At 56.1% G+C, this 16,656-nt stretch overlaps 1 protein-coding gene across 6 annotated transcripts in view; it reads left to right on the top strand.

Annotated features, from left to right (window-relative positions):
- The window catches only part of CUNH4orf50 (chromosome unknown C4orf50 homolog), an 87,196-nt gene that overhangs the window by 14,145 nt on the left and 56,395 nt on the right, over positions 1-16,656 (top strand). For 5 of the 6 annotated variants that reach the window (XR_010040879.1, XM_063230185.1, XM_063230183.1 and 2 more), the window contains exons 5-7: positions 6,326-6,434; positions 7,910-8,037; positions 8,954-11,242. Coding sequence is in view for 5 of the 6 variants with exons in the window: in XM_063230185.1 (XP_063086255.1) it covers positions 6,326-6,434; positions 7,910-8,037; positions 8,954-11,242 (2,526 nt within the window). In the remaining variant the exon portion in view is untranslated. Of the gene's footprint in view, positions 1-6,325; positions 6,435-7,909; positions 8,038-8,953; positions 11,243-14,426; positions 14,640-16,656 lie in introns of those variants that run through there. The other variant, XM_063230187.1, reaches the window with a different exon arrangement.

The raw sequence follows: 16,656 nt of genomic DNA, 5'->3' as shown, positions 1-16,656 counted from the left end.
GCTGGGGAGGAGGCCTTCATGGCAGGAGCTTCCTACCCCAGGTAGGTGTGCCCAGGCTTCATATCGGGCAGGGGCGTCACCTGCTGCCCACCTTCACGCACCCAGGAGTGAGAGTGCGGATTTGATCTGGGGATTTCCTGCTGGCAGCTTTGCCCTTTATGTCCTGGAGAGTGGCCCTCTGTGTGAGTGGGGATGGCATCTGCTCCTGTCCCCAGGCAGTAGCAGGGACTTCAGGGGCTGCCCTGGGGGAGGAAAAGACATGGAAATAGGAGGAGCCTCAGAGCATGACAGGAGAAGCTGGGCACCCCTGGCTGGCTCAGAGGGCCAGGTTGCTGGGTCCCCAGGGCACCGGTGAGGCCCAGTGAGGCACGGTCCTGCAGGCGGTGTCACAGAACAGTGCCAGCGGGGCAGCTGAATCCCCTCAGAGCAAGCTGAGCCTTGCTGTCCGGCCCAGGAGGAGGAGTCTGAATCCGAGGTGGGGCGGGGGCAGTGTGCGCCTTGCCTCCTCCCTGCTCCTTCTAGCAGTGCTCACACACGGGGTCCTCCCTCCACATGTCTGCTCGAGTCTCCATGCAAGGACACCAATCTCACTGCGTCAGTGCCCTTTTTGCCCCACAGTCTGTCCATGCCATACCTGCCCCTGGAAAGATGCCTGAGGAGGACATGAGGAGCAGGAGAAGCAGGGAGACCACTGCCCTGGTCACAAGGGCCCGGCCCGAGCCACCCCTGAGAAGCTTCAGAGCCCCATCCCTGGCTTCTGGGCTCTGCACGGGTGACAGGCGGCAGGGCTTGCTGTCTCCCCAGGGGCTTAGAGGAGAATGTGACCGCTGAAGGGGACAGCCCCTTACAGATGGACCTGGCGGGTGGAAGAGCGGCGGGTTGCAACGGCGTACGGCACCGAGGGACAGTGTGATTTGGTTTCTATGAGGTGACAGGATGAAAAGAAAATGAGAGACCCCGTTATGGGGTGGAGGCAGCCTGTGGGAGCCCTTACAGTCTCCTCTGGCTTCGTATCAGTCTTTTCTTTACCAAGAGCAGAGCGGATGTGGGAAGGGCAAAGCATGGATAAGTGAGACTTGATTAACTCCCCAGGGAGCAGCTCTGGCTGCACCAGGCCTTCACGCTGACTGGTCCTTCAGACCCTTCTGGGCCGAGCCCCCCGCTGAGCCCAGGGCCTGCATTCATTCCCTTAAATGCAGTGCTTGGGAGGGGCCCTCCAGCATTAGACCAGTGCAGGTTCATCTATGACCCACCATGACTCAGGGTCCAGTGACCTCCAGGGACAGCGGTGTGTGACTGGCCGGGCTGGGGTGCCGATGAGTGTGACCTCCAGGGACAGCAGTGTGTGACTGGCCGGGCTGGGGTGCCGATGAGTGTGGGCTGGGGGTGGTGGCATCTGCGTGGCTGCTCCTTGGGCTTTGTAGGAGGCCTGCACCTTGCTGTCACCCATAGGCTGTGGAACCGCCCTCAACTGCTTGCTGAGGCCACAGGGTAAGGGTTGTCCAGGTGGGGACCAGCAGGGACCTTGTGTCCCCAGGGCGGGGCTCCCTGCTCAGGCTGGGAGACCCGATTGGGCCCACAGCCCTGACCTTGACCTTTGGGTCCTATGGGCTTTGAAAGTCGTCTAACTTCTTCCGCCTCAATAGTTTACCTGTAAAACACGACCTGCACGGTCTATCAGCTGGCCAAGGCTGAGGTGATAAATATAAAATAAAGCATAAACGCAGTATAAGAATGGGGCCCCCACCAGCACCCTGTCTCGCTCCACTCTGACCTCATCCTAGCCCACGTGACCTCAGCTCTCTGGACTGTACCTATCCCCTCCCCCGAGACTGCATGTCCCCGTTCTGACCTCTTCTCACCCTTCGTGGCCTCCTGTTCCCCTCCCGTCCCACTCCACGGTGACCTTATCTCATCCTTCTGCGAGCTCCTTACCTCATCATGCTCGGTTCCTACCTCGTCCTGGCCCCACTGTGCTGTCTTCACACCCCATGTGACCTCAGGAGGACGTCGTACCCCATTATGATCTCGTGTACCCCATCACACACCCACTATATCCCAGTGTGACCTCATCCTGACTGTCATACCCACACGACCCATTTCCAAATGAGGTCATATCCTGGGTGCCAGGAGTCAGGATTTTGACATGAGTCATGGGGACCCAGTTCAACCCCTGAAGGAATCCTCTGCATGCACGAGGACCCATAAGATGTTGAACCCCAGGGCCCCGGTGTCTAGCTGTGCCTGGGGTGTGCACAGCCCCACACAGTACCGAGGGTGCTGTGTGCCAAGCATGGCTGCTGGCCTTTGTCCTGTTGGACAGACAAGGGGCAGGACACTGAGAGGTCCCTGACCTCCCTGGTCACACAGATACCAAGTGTCACTTCTTAGTCCCTTTGTACAAGTCGCCAAGACCTGGCAACTTTCTTGCACTTGGATGTTCAAGATCAAGGCACCTGCAGGATTTGAATCAGTGTCCCCATGGACCTGAGTGTCTCCAGCCGTGGTACTATGGAAGTGAGGAACCTCTGGGAGAAGGGATGGTCAGGTCACTGGGGTATGCCTCTGAAGGGCACCTGGGGACCTGGCTCCTCCCCTGCCTCGCTCCCTCTGCTTCCTGGGCACTGTAAGAGGAACACCTCCCTGTGCGTCTTGCTGCAACGGCTGCTCTGCCACAGGCCCCGAAGCAGCAGAGCCAAACACCATGGAGCCATGGACAGGACCCTCCAAAACCATGAGCCAAAATAAACCTCCCTTCTTTCCCAGTTGGTACCTTGGGTATTTGTGACAGGTGTGGGTGCCTCCTGCTTATGGTGGTGTCCAGGGCAGGGCATGCGTGAGGGCCCTCATTGCACTGGGGCTCCCTGCCCATGACTGGGTTACCCCAGAGACCCCACTCCTGTCATGCCATCACCCCGTAGATTTAGGTTGGATGTGTGTCAGCCTGGGGACACTGACACTGAGACCACAGCATGGTGTGGCCAGGCTTTGTACCTCGCCCAACACTGCCAGGTTGGTACTGACTGAGGTCCACATGGACAGGGTGAGGATTGAGACACATACACAGCATGACTAACCAGCCAGTGAAGGTGGCAGGGCGGGGAAAGGACTGGGCCCCGCTGGGCACCCTGGTGTTGCCCCGGGGCTGGACCCCAGTCTGCAGGTGCCAATGCTCTGCTCTCCTGGAGGGTGGTGACAGCCTGGCCTTGGGGCACAGTGAACGGCAGAGGGCCATGGGCCACCAGGGTTCAGGGGAGGTGGCCTGAGCCTCGCTCTCATGCAGGAGCTGCAGGTGAGGAAGTGCCCGGCCAGGCGCTGAGCGCCCTGTCTGCACGGGAGCAGTGCAGCCTCAGTGGCCCAGGCAGTGACTTCCAGTGAGTCCAGAGCCTGCCCTATCCTGTGTGACTTCCCCGAGCTGCTGGTGCATTGTCCATGGGGCTGTTCAGGTTCTTAGCAGCTTGCCCTGCTAAATCTCTCACAGCCCCTGGCTCCCCACTGGGGGTTCACCCTCCTAACCATGCCATTTGGGGAGGCCCCTGGTGACCCTGCCTAGGCCTCCTGCAGCTCAGTGGCTCCCCAGACTCTGCTCTGTGTCCAAGATGTGCACCCGCAGCTTCCCTGGATCCAAAGGCTCTTCCTGCATCTGCCAGTCACTTCCAGTCAAGGCCACTCCGTCAAGCCTGGTGCTGTGTCTGCGCAGTGAGAATGCAGGAGATGACCTGACCAGGACGGGGTCTCCCCAAACTTTGGGGGACACAGGTTCAAGTGTGGACAGTGGCGATTCTGGCCGCTAGGGGGCGGCAGAGGCATCTCCAGGAGGGCCCCCCCCCCCACCGCCACAACGGCGTGTGTAGCGCGACCCCTGGTGGCCGCTCCAAGAGTGGCTGCATTTCGGGGAGGCTCCAAAGCTGGGCTCCAAAGCTCAGGTGCGTTAGGGATCAGGGATTTGGAGAAAGGCATCCATCCTGCGATGCGCGAGGTCACAGCCACGGTGCAGTGTCAGAGCGAGCTGTATCAGCTTGTCTCTGCTCGCCTTTTAGTGTTTTGGATCTATTTTGCTCATCTTTTTGATTCTCGAGGTGGAAGCTTGCTAAAATAATACGGAATTGTTGGGAGACTTTTCTTTTTTCCAATCAAAGTTATTTTTGATTGTACTCATTTATGAGGTGAAAGTTTTTTTTTTTAAAAATAGATTGTTCAGCAGCTAATTATGGTGCCCAGCACTTGGGAGGCTGAGGCAGGAGGATCATTGTGAGTTCAATACCAACCTGGGCTACACAGTGAAACTTTGTCTGAAAAAAAAAAAAAACCTAAAAAAGATTGCTCAGAATTCCATTTTTGCTGCTATATTTGGCTATTTAAAGGCCTCCCTGCTTTGGAGGGTCTCAGCCATTGGAAGTATAAAACGGCACATTTTGGGGGATGAGGGGAAGATCTCTTACAATGCTGGTGCCTGGCCATCTGATGCCTACAAAGCTGTGTGAAGGAAGCAGGGTGCGTGCAGCTGGCAGTGGGCACGGTCTGGAAACCACCCCACTGTCCCGTCAGAAGGAGGCGGCTTGGTGACTCAGACCATGCATGGCAGGGGATGTCAGGATCGATCCTTCTGGAAAACGTGGTACACTTCGTACCCTTAGCGTTTGTATGGTGCCTGTGCGGGAGGAGAGGTCTACACCTGGGGAAAGCCAGGGCCGTGTCCTAGCGCATCAGTGTCTGTGTCTGGGCGCCTCCTGATTCCTCGTTCGCTGGCCTTCCCTTAGCTTTCAGGAAATGCTGATGGAGAGGGCTGCCCCGCAGCTGGTGTCACTGGCACAGCCTCTCCTAGGTGCACAGCAGTGTGTGTGTTTGTCCCTGGCTGTGTCCCCTACCCAGCTCGGGCCCCACTGACACTGGTGCTGTGTGCGCTGGATGCACTGCTTTGAAGCCAAGCTGGGTATTGCAACAAATCCAAGCAAGACCTGGGATCCGTGCGGGTGGCAGGTCCCCTTCTCGAGTGTGATGAGTGACCTTGAGCACTGCCTCCTGGCCTCTTCCTTTTGCCATCAGTCAGTCCCTGCCTTTTCCTGCCTACTTCTCTCTTGTTAGTTTTAAATTTCCACCTCTCCCTTTCTCCCCCCAGCTTGCTCTCTCCTTCCTTCCCTGCTCACCCTGCTGCCTGCCCCTCCTCCTCCTCCCTTGGTGCTTCTCCTCCACTCGCCTCTTGCCCTGGGGACAGCGCCTTCGGTTCCCATCAAGTGGGAGCTGCACGGTGGCAGGAGAGGCAGGGACATCTGCGAGCTTGGGGACAGTCCCAGATGCCCTAAGGACGCGAGGCTGCTGGTGCCGAGTCCTCCAGTTTGCACAGGTGTGGGTCAAGGGTTCTGCCTGGAGGTTCTGTGCTGTGGCCAGGATTGGGGTCCCTGGCTGATGAGCACAAACTGCCAGATAAAGAGGATGAGACCATGAGTGCAGGTGATGGGGACCAAACTTGGGGGAGTCAAGGAAGGCCAGGGAGTCCTGCTGTGGACCTGGCCAGCATTTCCACGGGCCTGGGCACTTGTCCTTGAGTCTCTTTGCTTATCACTGTGTTGTGACAAGTGTGCTCCTGTAGAGGCCCGTCACCAAGCCTCGTCTGCAGAGGAGAAGCCGAGGCCCAAAGAGCCAGCGTTTTGTCCAGAGTCCTTGGCTCCAGGTAGCCCTGGGCTCAGCCTGGATCTGAGTCTCCCACATGAGCAGAGCAGGTGGGGCCGAGCGGGGGCTTTCTCTGTGGGGAGGGGGTGGGGAGCCAGTGCAGAGGTGGGGACAGGGAGAGGGATTTGTCCGCAGATGGCAGCTGAGTTCCATCCCTGCCTCAGGAGCTGCTGGTCAGGGGCAGGATGGTGCTGGAGACCTGCCCCTCGCCCCACCCCGGCAGTGGTGGGGAGAAGCGGGTTGGAATTCAGGGTCCACATGGACCCCCCACTGGTGAGCTCCTGCCTGAGCACTCAGCTCACTGTCAGAGCAGGGAGAGGTGATGCCCAGGCACCCAGGCCTTGGTGGTGGCAGAAGGACAGAACAGGACAGTCAGGGCCCAAGCAGACAGCAGGAAGGTGGGGCTGGGAGACACTGCCCTTCCTGGAGCTCAGAGCCTGGGACAGACTCGGGACAGGAGTGCTGCCCCTTGTCATCTGTGAGAGGGCTGGGTGCCAATAGGAGCAGGGTCCTGGGTGGCCCCCGGGCCCAGGGCCCAGTGTGGGGCCTGGCTGTGCTCTCAGAGCCCTGGCTTCCTCACCTCGGAGGTGGGGAGAGATCTGTGGGGACAGGAGTGGCGTGGGCACAGAAGTCTCTCTTAAACTGCTTCCCCCAGGCCACCCTGGGCTGCCTACAGGACGACTCCCCACCCCTGTCCAGGCAGCAGGACCCCTGCACGAGCCAAGGCAGGCAGGAGGAGGCGCAAGAACCAGGGGCCTCAGCAGGTTTGTGGGGACCAGAGTGTGTGGAGGGTGGGCGCCCCCAGGACTAGGTCAGCCCAGTCCTCATGACGTCCTGGTGACACGGGGGAAACTGAGGCACAGAGAGGTAGTGTCACTTTTTTGGCAAAAGTGGGGTCAGGGTGTGAGGTACCCTTGAGGGCATATAAGACTCAGCTACACACACGGCCTTGGGGGTGCTGGCCTGGGAACCGCCCCACAGGATGATGGGGGATGACAACCTGGTGCACTCAGGCATGAGGGAATGAGACTTGTGCCCAGCATGTCTGGGAGCTGCTGGGGCTCAAAAGCCTCTCATTTCTAACAAGTCTGTGTTTCCTGATGTCTTACCCAAGGGCCTTTGCACTGACCCACACCTCTAGCCCATTTTCACTTTTTTTTAAAAAAAATTTTGAGACAGGGACTCCAAGTTACTAAGTTGTCCAGGCTGGGCTCAAACTTGCCAGCCTCCTGCCTCAGCTTCCCAGAGCACTGGCTGGGATGACAGGTGTGTACCACCATGGTTCTGGCACCACTGTCTCTCATAACAAACCTCACTCCCTGCTCCTGTCTCTGAGCACAGCCACGCTTGCAGCTGGCCCCGCACTGCCCATGCATGCTGTGTGTTATCTGTCCTGTGCAGCGCTGCCAGTGCGGCTGACCACCCATGTGCCCCTCAGCCTGTCTCTGGGGAGCAGAGGTACAGCCAGCTCAGGTCTCGTCTGAGTGAACTGCTTTTGTTCACCCATCCCCACGCCTCCTTGGTGGTGGTGCTGGTTGCCCACTATGGAGATGTGAGTCTGAAAGTTTCCTGGGCCCTGAGGTGGTGGCATGGTGGCCTGGGTCTTCTGCCAGGTAATCAATGGTTGTGCCACCTCTCTGAATCTCAGTTTCCTCACCTGATGAGGGTGGGGACCATCAGGCTGCCTTGGGAGCCACTGTGTGTCCAAGGTCGGGATGGGCCATTTATCCTCACACAGATGGGGTGGTCCCTGGTGGCCACTCCGGTGAGGTCCCAGGAGACGTTCTCTAACCTTGCATGTGAGTCAGTTCCCTGTTCCTGTGACAAAATACCTGAGGCAAACAACTGAGAGGAGAGGATTATTTTGGCCAGGGTTGCAGAGGGTTTAGTGCATGGTCAGCTGCTGCATTGCTTTAGGACTGTGGTAAAACTGAAACACCATGGTGGATGGGCAAGGTCAAAAGCTGCTCAACTGATGGCTGAGAAAAGAAAAAGGGGGGAAGAACCAGAGAAGAAGGGCCAGGGACCAGCACCGTCCCCAGCGTCACACCCCATGACCCATCCATTCACATGGGCCCACTTCCTGTTTCCGTCCTGCCCAACAAGGCCATAGTGAGTTCATTGGTGGATAAATCCTCCATGAAGTCAGAGCCTTTCGGTCCAGTCACCATCCTGGGCATGTGAGCCGCAGGGGCCTCTGGGTCTAACCCTCAGCACCTCTGTGTCACATTGCTCCCAGGCCAGTTGTCTGAGGGACTCTGCACCTGTGGCTGCGTTGGAGATGGACAGGGTCCCTGTGTCATGGTGCCAGACCCAGAGACCACAAGCGAGTTCCCGGAAGAATGTGCGGGGTCTGAGTGTGAACAGGTGAGGAAAAAAGCCGTGGTGCGTGCCCTGCTGGTGCTACAGTGCAGAGGCAGAAGTGGCTGGAGGGGGTTTGGGGCCATAGAAAGTGGCATCTTGAGTCTTGGCGAGACAGGGGGAGGAAGGAGCCCAACAGGGCTGCCATGTGGCATGGGGACTTCATGCCGCCCTGGAGGGGAGGGTGAGACCCTGATGGCAGCTGGGTCTCCCATCCCTGGGTCACCCAGAGTGCCAGGCTCCATCCTCACGCTGCCCCTCACTGGCCGCTCTGGGTCTCCTCTTGCTTGGCCCGGTCACTCCCTTTCTCCACGTCTGTCTGCCTTTGCTGAAGAACAGAGCTGAGCTGTTTGCTGCAGCCCTAGTGCCAGCGTAGTTCTGTGGTTCTGAGCAGGACAGGGCACGGATCTGTCTTACAGCTGACCAGGCCTGCTGTGTGAGCAGAGTGTAGTCATCAGCTTTTCTCTTGCTGAGACTGAACACCTGACACCAGCGACTTAAAGGGAGATGGCTGTTTGGCTCACGGTTTCAGAGGGCAGCCCATGGTTGCTGGCCCTGGGGCAGGGACATCGTGTTAGCAGGGTTAGGGAAGGACAGGAAGACAGGGCATGGTGGGGAGGCATAGGCTGGGGAGATGGGTTGGTGGCAGATGGAGCCGCAGTGACTGGGGCCATGTAGAAGAAGCGGCCTTTGAGCTGGGCTGGGAATGAATCAAGGGTGGGCACGTGACAGGAAGGAGGTGCTGTGCAGAGGAAAGAGCTGGCACAAAGGTCTGGGGGCAGCTGCAGGTTCGTCCTGTGTGGGGAAGAGCTGGAGGCACTGCCTCGGGGTGAGGCACTCAGGGCACCCCCAGACGTGAGACCAGAGCGGGGCGGCCAGCTGTGGGGGGCTGCTTCACACTGCTCTGCCCTTCCGCCCACAGCTTTCTCTGGCAGAGCCCAGCCCAGATGGACAGGTGCTCCTCCTGGTGTGTGGCTGCCCCCCAGGACCATCCCCAGAAGCCTCGCTGTGCCCCTTGGATCCTGCCTGGATTTCTGAGAGTCTCACAGCCATCCAGGAGCCCCGTGTGCTGGCGCAAGCATCCGTGCTGCCTCTCTGGGGGCCATCCAGGGACGCAGGGTCCGTGCTGCCACTGCTGCTGCAGGAGCCCCCAGAAGGGCTCCAAGCCCAGGAAGAGCTGGACACCAGGCCCGTGCCAGCCCCCAGACCCACTGTACACCCTGGCTGGGACTGTCACCAGGCAAGAAGCCACCTCTGCCAGGAGTCAGCACGTACTTCCAACCACACGTTTCTGAGGGCGGGGCCCATGGGTGGCCTAGACACTTGGAACAAAGGAGGAGGGACCTCAGCAGGAACAGTGGAGGAAGGAGAGGTCAGGAGGGCTTCAGCTAGGGTAGAGGGAGGGCCTGGGGCCAAATGGAAGCTGGGGCATGGAGACCGCAAGGACCTGAGCCTGGGGACTGTGGCCCGAGCCTCTGAGGGTGGACAGGATGACCATGAGGCTCCAGAGACCCCAGCCCCTGCCTGCAGCCTGTGGCTCCGGCAGGAGTGTCCAGTCCTGCTTCTCCGAGGAGGGGCGCTGGAGGGTCCCCAGCCTCTGAGCAGGAGCAGGAGGGGGGAAGGGTGTGGCTCAGGCTTCCTGGAAGGGCTGTCATCTGCCAGAGAGAACACAGCACCCCCAGCCACAGGCTCCAGGACTCATGGGATTGGAGCATTACAGTTCCCTGTGGGGCGAGACAGAGACCCCTGGATACTGCAGGATGGGAAGGACCGGAAGTGGCACCTTGGGAGCACCCTGGCCCTGCAGGAGGAAGGGGAACAGGAGGGAGCAGAGGAAGAGGGGAAGCTTCCACCTGGAGATGCGTCCAGTCTGGGCAACAGCCCTGTCCCTGGGCAGCCAGACTCCCAGGCACTCATGGGCCAGGAAATGCTCTCCTGTGCAGGAGAGCGCAGTCTGCTGCAGCCTGCTAGCCTGGCTGTGCTGGCCGCCAGGTGTGAAGCCCCCAGTTCTCCTTTAGGCAAAAGGCGAGATGGCTGCGTTCTCCAAATAGATGAGTTTGAGAGGGAGGTGGAGGCTTGCTTCCAGCAGCTGCATGCCCTGCAGCTTGGCAGCGGCTGTCACTGGCTGGGTCACAGCCAGGGCTGGGAAGCAGAGCCCAAGGTGGGCAGTGGACGCATCAGACTGCAGGAGACTGAGCCCTTGTGTCCCGGCACAGCGGTTCCAGTGACCGCGCCTGACTGCAGTGCAGCCAGCCCAGACCCTGCAGGGCAGTGGAGGACCCTGGAGAGGGTGAGAGACAGCTTTTATCAGCTCCTTTCCACATTTAAAAAAGAAAGGAGGCAGGTCTTAAGTGACAACGCCATACTTCAGAGTGACCGGGACAGGTGCCATCGTCAAGTGTGTGACCTCGAGGAAGCCAGGGCAAGAGACGCCCGCGAGATCCGCAGGCTGGAGCAGGCCAACCGTGAGCTGGCGGCAGACTTGGCGCACCTACGGGGTGAGCGGGGCTCCTATCTGCAGGCCATCTCCGACCTGGAGCGCTGCAACCGTGAGAGTTACCACAAGATCGTGCAGCTTGAGGATGAGAATGAGAGACTGGAGGGGGACCTGGGGCAGCTGCGGGAAGCCAGGTCTGCACGCAGGAGGAAGCCCCGAGGCGTGATAGACTGCATCAGCCTGGAGAACAAGGAGCTCAAGGCTCTGATACCGCAGCTTGGGCTCAGGTATCAGGAGTTGATAAGGGACGTGGAGCTGGCCGTAAGGGACATGCTCCAGGCCTTGAAGGGAGAGAACGAGTATCTTCTATGCAGGGTCCGAGGGCTGGAACAGATGAGCAGCGACATGGGGGTCTTGGTGCACAACGGGCAGCACCCCCAGGGAAACGCCACGAGGATGGGGGACAAGGTGCACGCTTTAGACAAAGAAGTTCAGGTGATTGGAGCCTCGGGGAGACTGATGACAAGAGTCCCAGGCCCACCCTTGGAGGAGGAGGAGGGTGTGTGCGGAGTGGGGACAGGGCACGACTCTGCATGTGGTGCTGGGTCTCCCAGTCCATCGTCACCCTGGGAACATGCAGAAGGACCCAGCACCCAGCAAGGAAGCACGGGTAGAGCAGCAGCAGGAGAGGCACATTTGGGAAGAGAGGAGAAAGGACGCTGGTGTTCCGTGGACTGGGCACAAGCTCTGAGGCCCCCCGGCAGTGGCCTCCAGGTGAGTCACTCACTACTTCCTGCAGGGTGAGGTCTGTCCCAGGGTCCACTCCGCAGCCCTGGGGAGCCAGGAGAGAGGTGCCTTCTGCACCCCCAGGTACGGGAGGAAACACGGCACAGAGAGGCAAAGGGGGTCCCTGGGGTCACACAGTAGGGAGAGGTGAGTGGGGCCTCACCAGGCAGCCTGGCTGAGATCTGCCTCCAGGTGGGTCCCGAGCAGTGTGCAGGGGGTCACTTCTGCTTCAGGGTCGGACCCAGGATTTCCCGATCTGGGAGTGTCCCAAGAGTGCGGGTCCTCACTTTGCATACTGGTCCTGAAGGTGCAGTAGACAGAGCAGCGGGCCCAGACACAATCAAATCTCAGAGTCACTTTTCTGGCTGTAACAGTGCGCATCCAGTAGCCCCAGGGCCATGTGCACGAGGTGTTCTTGTGGGCCCACTGGTCCTGGGGTCAGTCAGCCGCTCTCAGTCTCTGACTGTGTCTCTCCCTCTCTCTCCACCTCCTCTGCCTCCCCATTGGTCTCTCAGTCTCTTCTCTTCCTCTCCCCCTTTATCATCCCTTTGACAAGCAGCGGCTTTTGGTTCTATTGATTTTCTTATTTGTCTGTATTTCATTTCAGTGGGCTTCTTTTTATAGCTCCATTGTTTTTTCTCTTCTCTCTCTTTTTTTCTTTTCTTCTTGTGTTGAAAGCTTAGGTCATTGGTTTCCAACTTCTTCTTTTGAAATCTGTGCATTTAAAGCTCTGATTTCCTCCAGGCACCCCACACACGAGAGGCTCTGCATTTGGGGCAAACTGCCATGGCTTCTCATTCCACTTCTTTGTGATTTCCCCTTCAACCTCTGGGTGATTTAAGAATGTTTCTTAATTTTGAAGCCTCTGGGGGATTTGTATGATTTTTACTATTGAGTTTTAGTTTGACCTCATTGTCAGAAAATGCAAGAGTTATTTTATTGACCAGGTAATGGTTTATCTTGATGAATAACCCACAGCATCTTCGTAAACAATGGCCTTCTGTGACTAGTGGGTGTTAGAACACCCCGATGGCCAGGGGTGCTGACCTGATCTTCATATTCTCACTGCTGTGTTGTCTGTTTGTCTGTACTGAGGTGCATTGTGAAATCACCAGCTCTGAGTGTGCATTTGTGGACATTTCTTCTTTCAGGTGTATTATTTTACACACCTGTGTTAGAATATTACTTATTTGCTATTTTAAGTTGTTTTATCTATTCTACTTTCTTTTATTCTTCCTTTCCTATTCTTGTTTTTGGTATTAGTCATATATAGTTTTTTAATAACTATTTTCTTTTTCAGTAATACACTGTGTTATATATTTTAGTTCCATTCTTTCAGTGACTACCCTAGAAATCCCAAAATTTATCCATTTAGTTATCTTGAATTAGTGTTTTTTCATGTCCCAAACCATGCAGAAGTCTTTTAATGGTTTAACTCTACTTATTTGCTCTCTCTCTTTTTTTTATGTTTGCCTTGTGGATTGTACCTGTGTGTGCTCAGTCTTACAAAACATGGTTACTGCCTTACTACTGTAGCTCTTGGGCTGGGTTCTTTTTCTTTCTGCTGTAAGATCACTGGTGTGTGTTATACTGAGACTCACTGCTGATTGGCTGCTTCATGTTACTTTTCATGAAAGCAGCTGTCTGTCATCCTATTACAAGTCTCTTCCCCTGATTCAGAATTTGGATAAGCAGGTGTTTCCCTGTCTCTGTACACTTGTTCCATCGCCTTCTGCCTCCCATAGTTTTGGCTTAGGAATCAGTCATAACTGTCTTTCTCCCTGAGAGAAATGTCTTGCACTGAAGAACTCCCTTTTCTCTGGGTTTTGATAGCTTGAATCTGATGTGCCTTTGGGATGGTTTTATTTGTGTTTATCCTTCTTGGATTTTCTGAGCTGCTTGAAGTCATATATTTATGTCTTGTCAGACTTGAAAAACTCTTGGTTATTTCTTCAGATATTTTATCCTGCCTCATTTTGCTGTCTTTCCTCCAAGAAATCCAGATTTTTTGACTGAATCCCACATCTTTTGAAAACCACATTGTCCTTTTTTCTCTTTATTTCAGTTTGTATTTTCTACTGACCTTTCTTTTATCCACTAAGCATGTCTTCCACTGCACCTGCCTTTTGTTAAATCCATTCAATGAGTTCCTAATTTTAGTAATTATATTTTGTGGGTCTAGAATATGCATTTTACTCTTTTCTTAGAAAATAAATTTCAGTTTTCTGTTGACATACTTCATCTTCTCCATTTACTTGTCTTTTCATGTGTATAAACATACACAAGAAAGTTCTTTTGCAGACCTTACCTGTTATTGGTGATGCCTAGATCATCTCCTTGCCTGCTTCTCTTTGTGGTTTTCTTTTTGATGACACCCACATTTTCTTGCTCCATCACATGTCCAGGAATTAAAAGAATTTTTGACACAGGACTTACATACGCTGTGGAGACCCCTGATTTCCATCTACCTCCAGGGAATGCTGACTGGGTTTCATTCTGGTGGGTGGTTGAATGATTGACAGGTAGTTGAATGATTGGCAGGTGGTTGAATGATTGACAGGTAGTTGAATGGTTAGCAGTTCATCTCATTCATATGCAAGACCATTTCAGCCTTTGGGCTTGCTGTGGCTCCCACAGTATGGCCCTCACCCCTGGGCATCGGCTTTTGAAGATATTGACTGAATTCCCAGCATATTCACCAAGGCCACTTCATCTTGGTTCAGCCAGACCGATGCCACCTTCTCAGAGCCATGTGACCTCAGGGATCTTGCGTAATGAGCGTCCAGCTGCTGTGCTGTGCACAGTGTGGAGTTCTCCACCATGCCACGCAGCTTATGATCCTGCTGAGGATCCCAGGAACATTTGCAAGACAGCATTTTGGGTGTTTCCTCAGCAGCTGTCTCCTCTCAGTCCCACAAACCCCAGCTTCTTTTCGTCCCTGGGCTCCCTCTCTCCCCTCCACCCAGCTGCAACACCCCTCCCATGGAGAATTTTACTGAACCATGGGTTGTAAAATATTTCAGAGAGAAATCCAGGGAACTTGCCTTTTTGTGCTCCCTCTTGCTTGAGGATGTAGCTCTGCCTTGGTTGCCTTCCAGTGCTCCCAGAATTACATTTGTGTGTTCTCCCCAGAGTGTAGAGTTTTCCAATGCTGGCTCTTTTGGCCTAGCAGGAACTGGAGCTCGGAGGACTGTGGGGCTCGGACTTTCAAGCCTGGAAAGAAACATTGAGGAAGAGCATTTCAGGGCAAATGACCAGACTCTGAAGGGCTGGACTTGCTGGAAGACCGAAGGTGGCTGGTGTCCTGTGACTCAGGAGGCCGGAGCAGCTGGCAGGAGATGAAGCTGAAGCTGTGATGACTGGGGTCACAGCAGGCTCTGTGGCCTCCTTTGACCCCTTCTATAGTCCCCATGATCTGGAGCAGGAAAACAACACAGCCCAATGCTTGCTGTTAACAGACCACTGCCCGCTGTAAGGAGGAGGAGCTAGGTGGACTGAAGGGAGGGGGAGGATCAGGCTGGGTCTCACAGCCCAGAGTGTCCTGGAGCTGGGAACTTGGAGTCAGTGGCAGGAGGTAGAATCCCTGCTCTTGAAACATTCTGCAGCTCTCTGCTGCGTTGGGTGTAAAACCCAGATTCTCAAGATTGGTGATAGCCCAGGCCCAGAGTCCACAAACCTCAGCTACCCACCACACCCGGTCTTCCAGACTCCAGGTTGCCGCTTCTCAGCACCTTCCCTGCCCCTCTTTGTGATCCAGTTTCTTCTGGGAATCACTGCCCATCCTCAGGTCTCATGTTGGGGGCTCAGGATAGGGGCATTGGGGTTGACTCACACGCGTCTCCTCCCAGAGCTGGGTCCACTGGTGTCATTTAGATGGTTTGCAGTTGGTTGTGGTGGGGCTTTTACACCACGAGAATGGGCAAGTGCCACACAGTGGCGTGGCCCCCAGGCAGGAACCGCAGCATTTGCCCCTTGGCACGGATGGGGCCGTGGCTCAGCCCCTCCTCCCCACACCTCGCCGTGCAGTCTCCTGAGTCTCTGTCGCTCTCCCCACCTGCCGGAGCTTCTCGGTGGCAGCGTGTGGACAGTCCCAGATGACAGCAGGCCCTGCCCCACTGCTGTCCTCTCCAGATGACCCTGTGGATGCCTCCTAGGACCCCTGGGAGAAGCCTGGTCTAAGGCACTGCCAGAGGAGGGAGGCGGCTGCTCGGCACCAAATTTCCTGAAAGGCCAAGTTGTTTTGAAGCATTGGAGCTGAACCCGATGGAGGCGCTGGGAGTGGGCGCCCATCTGCTCCTGACGGGCTCCGCCTGTGCAGCAGGCCCGCACAGAGTGGATTTCGAGTCGTTATGAAGAATACATCACGCCCAGCTGTCACCGTCCCTGTTAGCAGGGGATGATGAAGGCAGATCTCTGACCCTACTGTCTCCTCTGTCTTTCCCAGCAGAGGGGTGGGGGTCCTCCTCTGACCACGCCCACAGGTCAGGTTAGCAGGGGACCTGAGCTAACATGCCCTAAAATGCCCAGTGGCTGCTTTGAATGCAGGTGGAAGACTGCACGCCAGGGAAGGGCGTTTGTGAGTTTCTAGGCTCCCCATCCTTGCCCAGACGGAAACTTAGAGTGGCAGCGGAACCCTCCTTCTGGATGCCACCCTCCTGGTGGCTCCCCTCGCTTGTCCCAGGAGAGAGTGCAGAGGTGAGGTCAGTGTCATGGACAAGGATGTCCCTCATCCCCCACTGTCAGAATGGCAGCCATGGGCTGCGGCATTCAGAGAGAAAGTCGAGGATGAGTGTCACGTGTTAGATTCAATAAAGAAAAAAAATAAGTGTGTACACGTGCGCACATGTCTGTGTCAGTCCTGAGCAGGTTAGTAAACTTGAGGATTTACACTGCAGGGCTGCTAGGGCAGTCGTGGCCCTGCCGCTCAGGTGATGCTGTGTTTTAGTGTATGGTGCCTTGTCGTGGATCGGGCCCCAGGGTTCCGTTGGGGTTGCAGCATCCTCCATTGTGCGGAGGGCAGCTCTCCTACGGGCCCTGCCATGTCTGACTCCGTCTTGCATGTTTCGAAGAGTAACATTTAGGGTATTATTCTGAGACTTCCCAGGCCCTGGGGACCCCTCAGACATCAGAGCTGAGCCCCAAACCATGTGCGTGCCCATGGGTACAGCAGACAGGCTGTGTAGAACACACAGGGGCCGTGACACGGCTGTGCTGGACGGTAGCCTTTAGGGTGAGTTTTATCCCCTTTCTTTTGTTTTCTTAGGACAGGGTCTCAATATGTGTCCCAGGCTGGCCTTGAACTCACTATGTAGCCCAGCCTGGCTTTGAATTTGTGGCAGTCCCCTCCTGCCTCAGCCTCCTGAGATGACAGGTGTGCACCATCACCTCTGTCTGTCCCCTTA

Source organism: Cavia porcellus, unplaced genomic scaffold (genome assembly GCF_034190915.1).
Source record: "Cavia porcellus strain 051 isolate PalLab524CR breed Dunkin Hartley unplaced genomic scaffold, mCavPor4.1 scaffold_18, whole genome shotgun sequence".
Lineage (NCBI taxonomy): Eukaryota > Metazoa > Chordata > Mammalia > Rodentia > Caviidae > Cavia > Cavia porcellus.
Note: the sequence above shows the minus strand (reverse complement) of the source record. Positions and strands in the feature narration are given on the sequence as shown.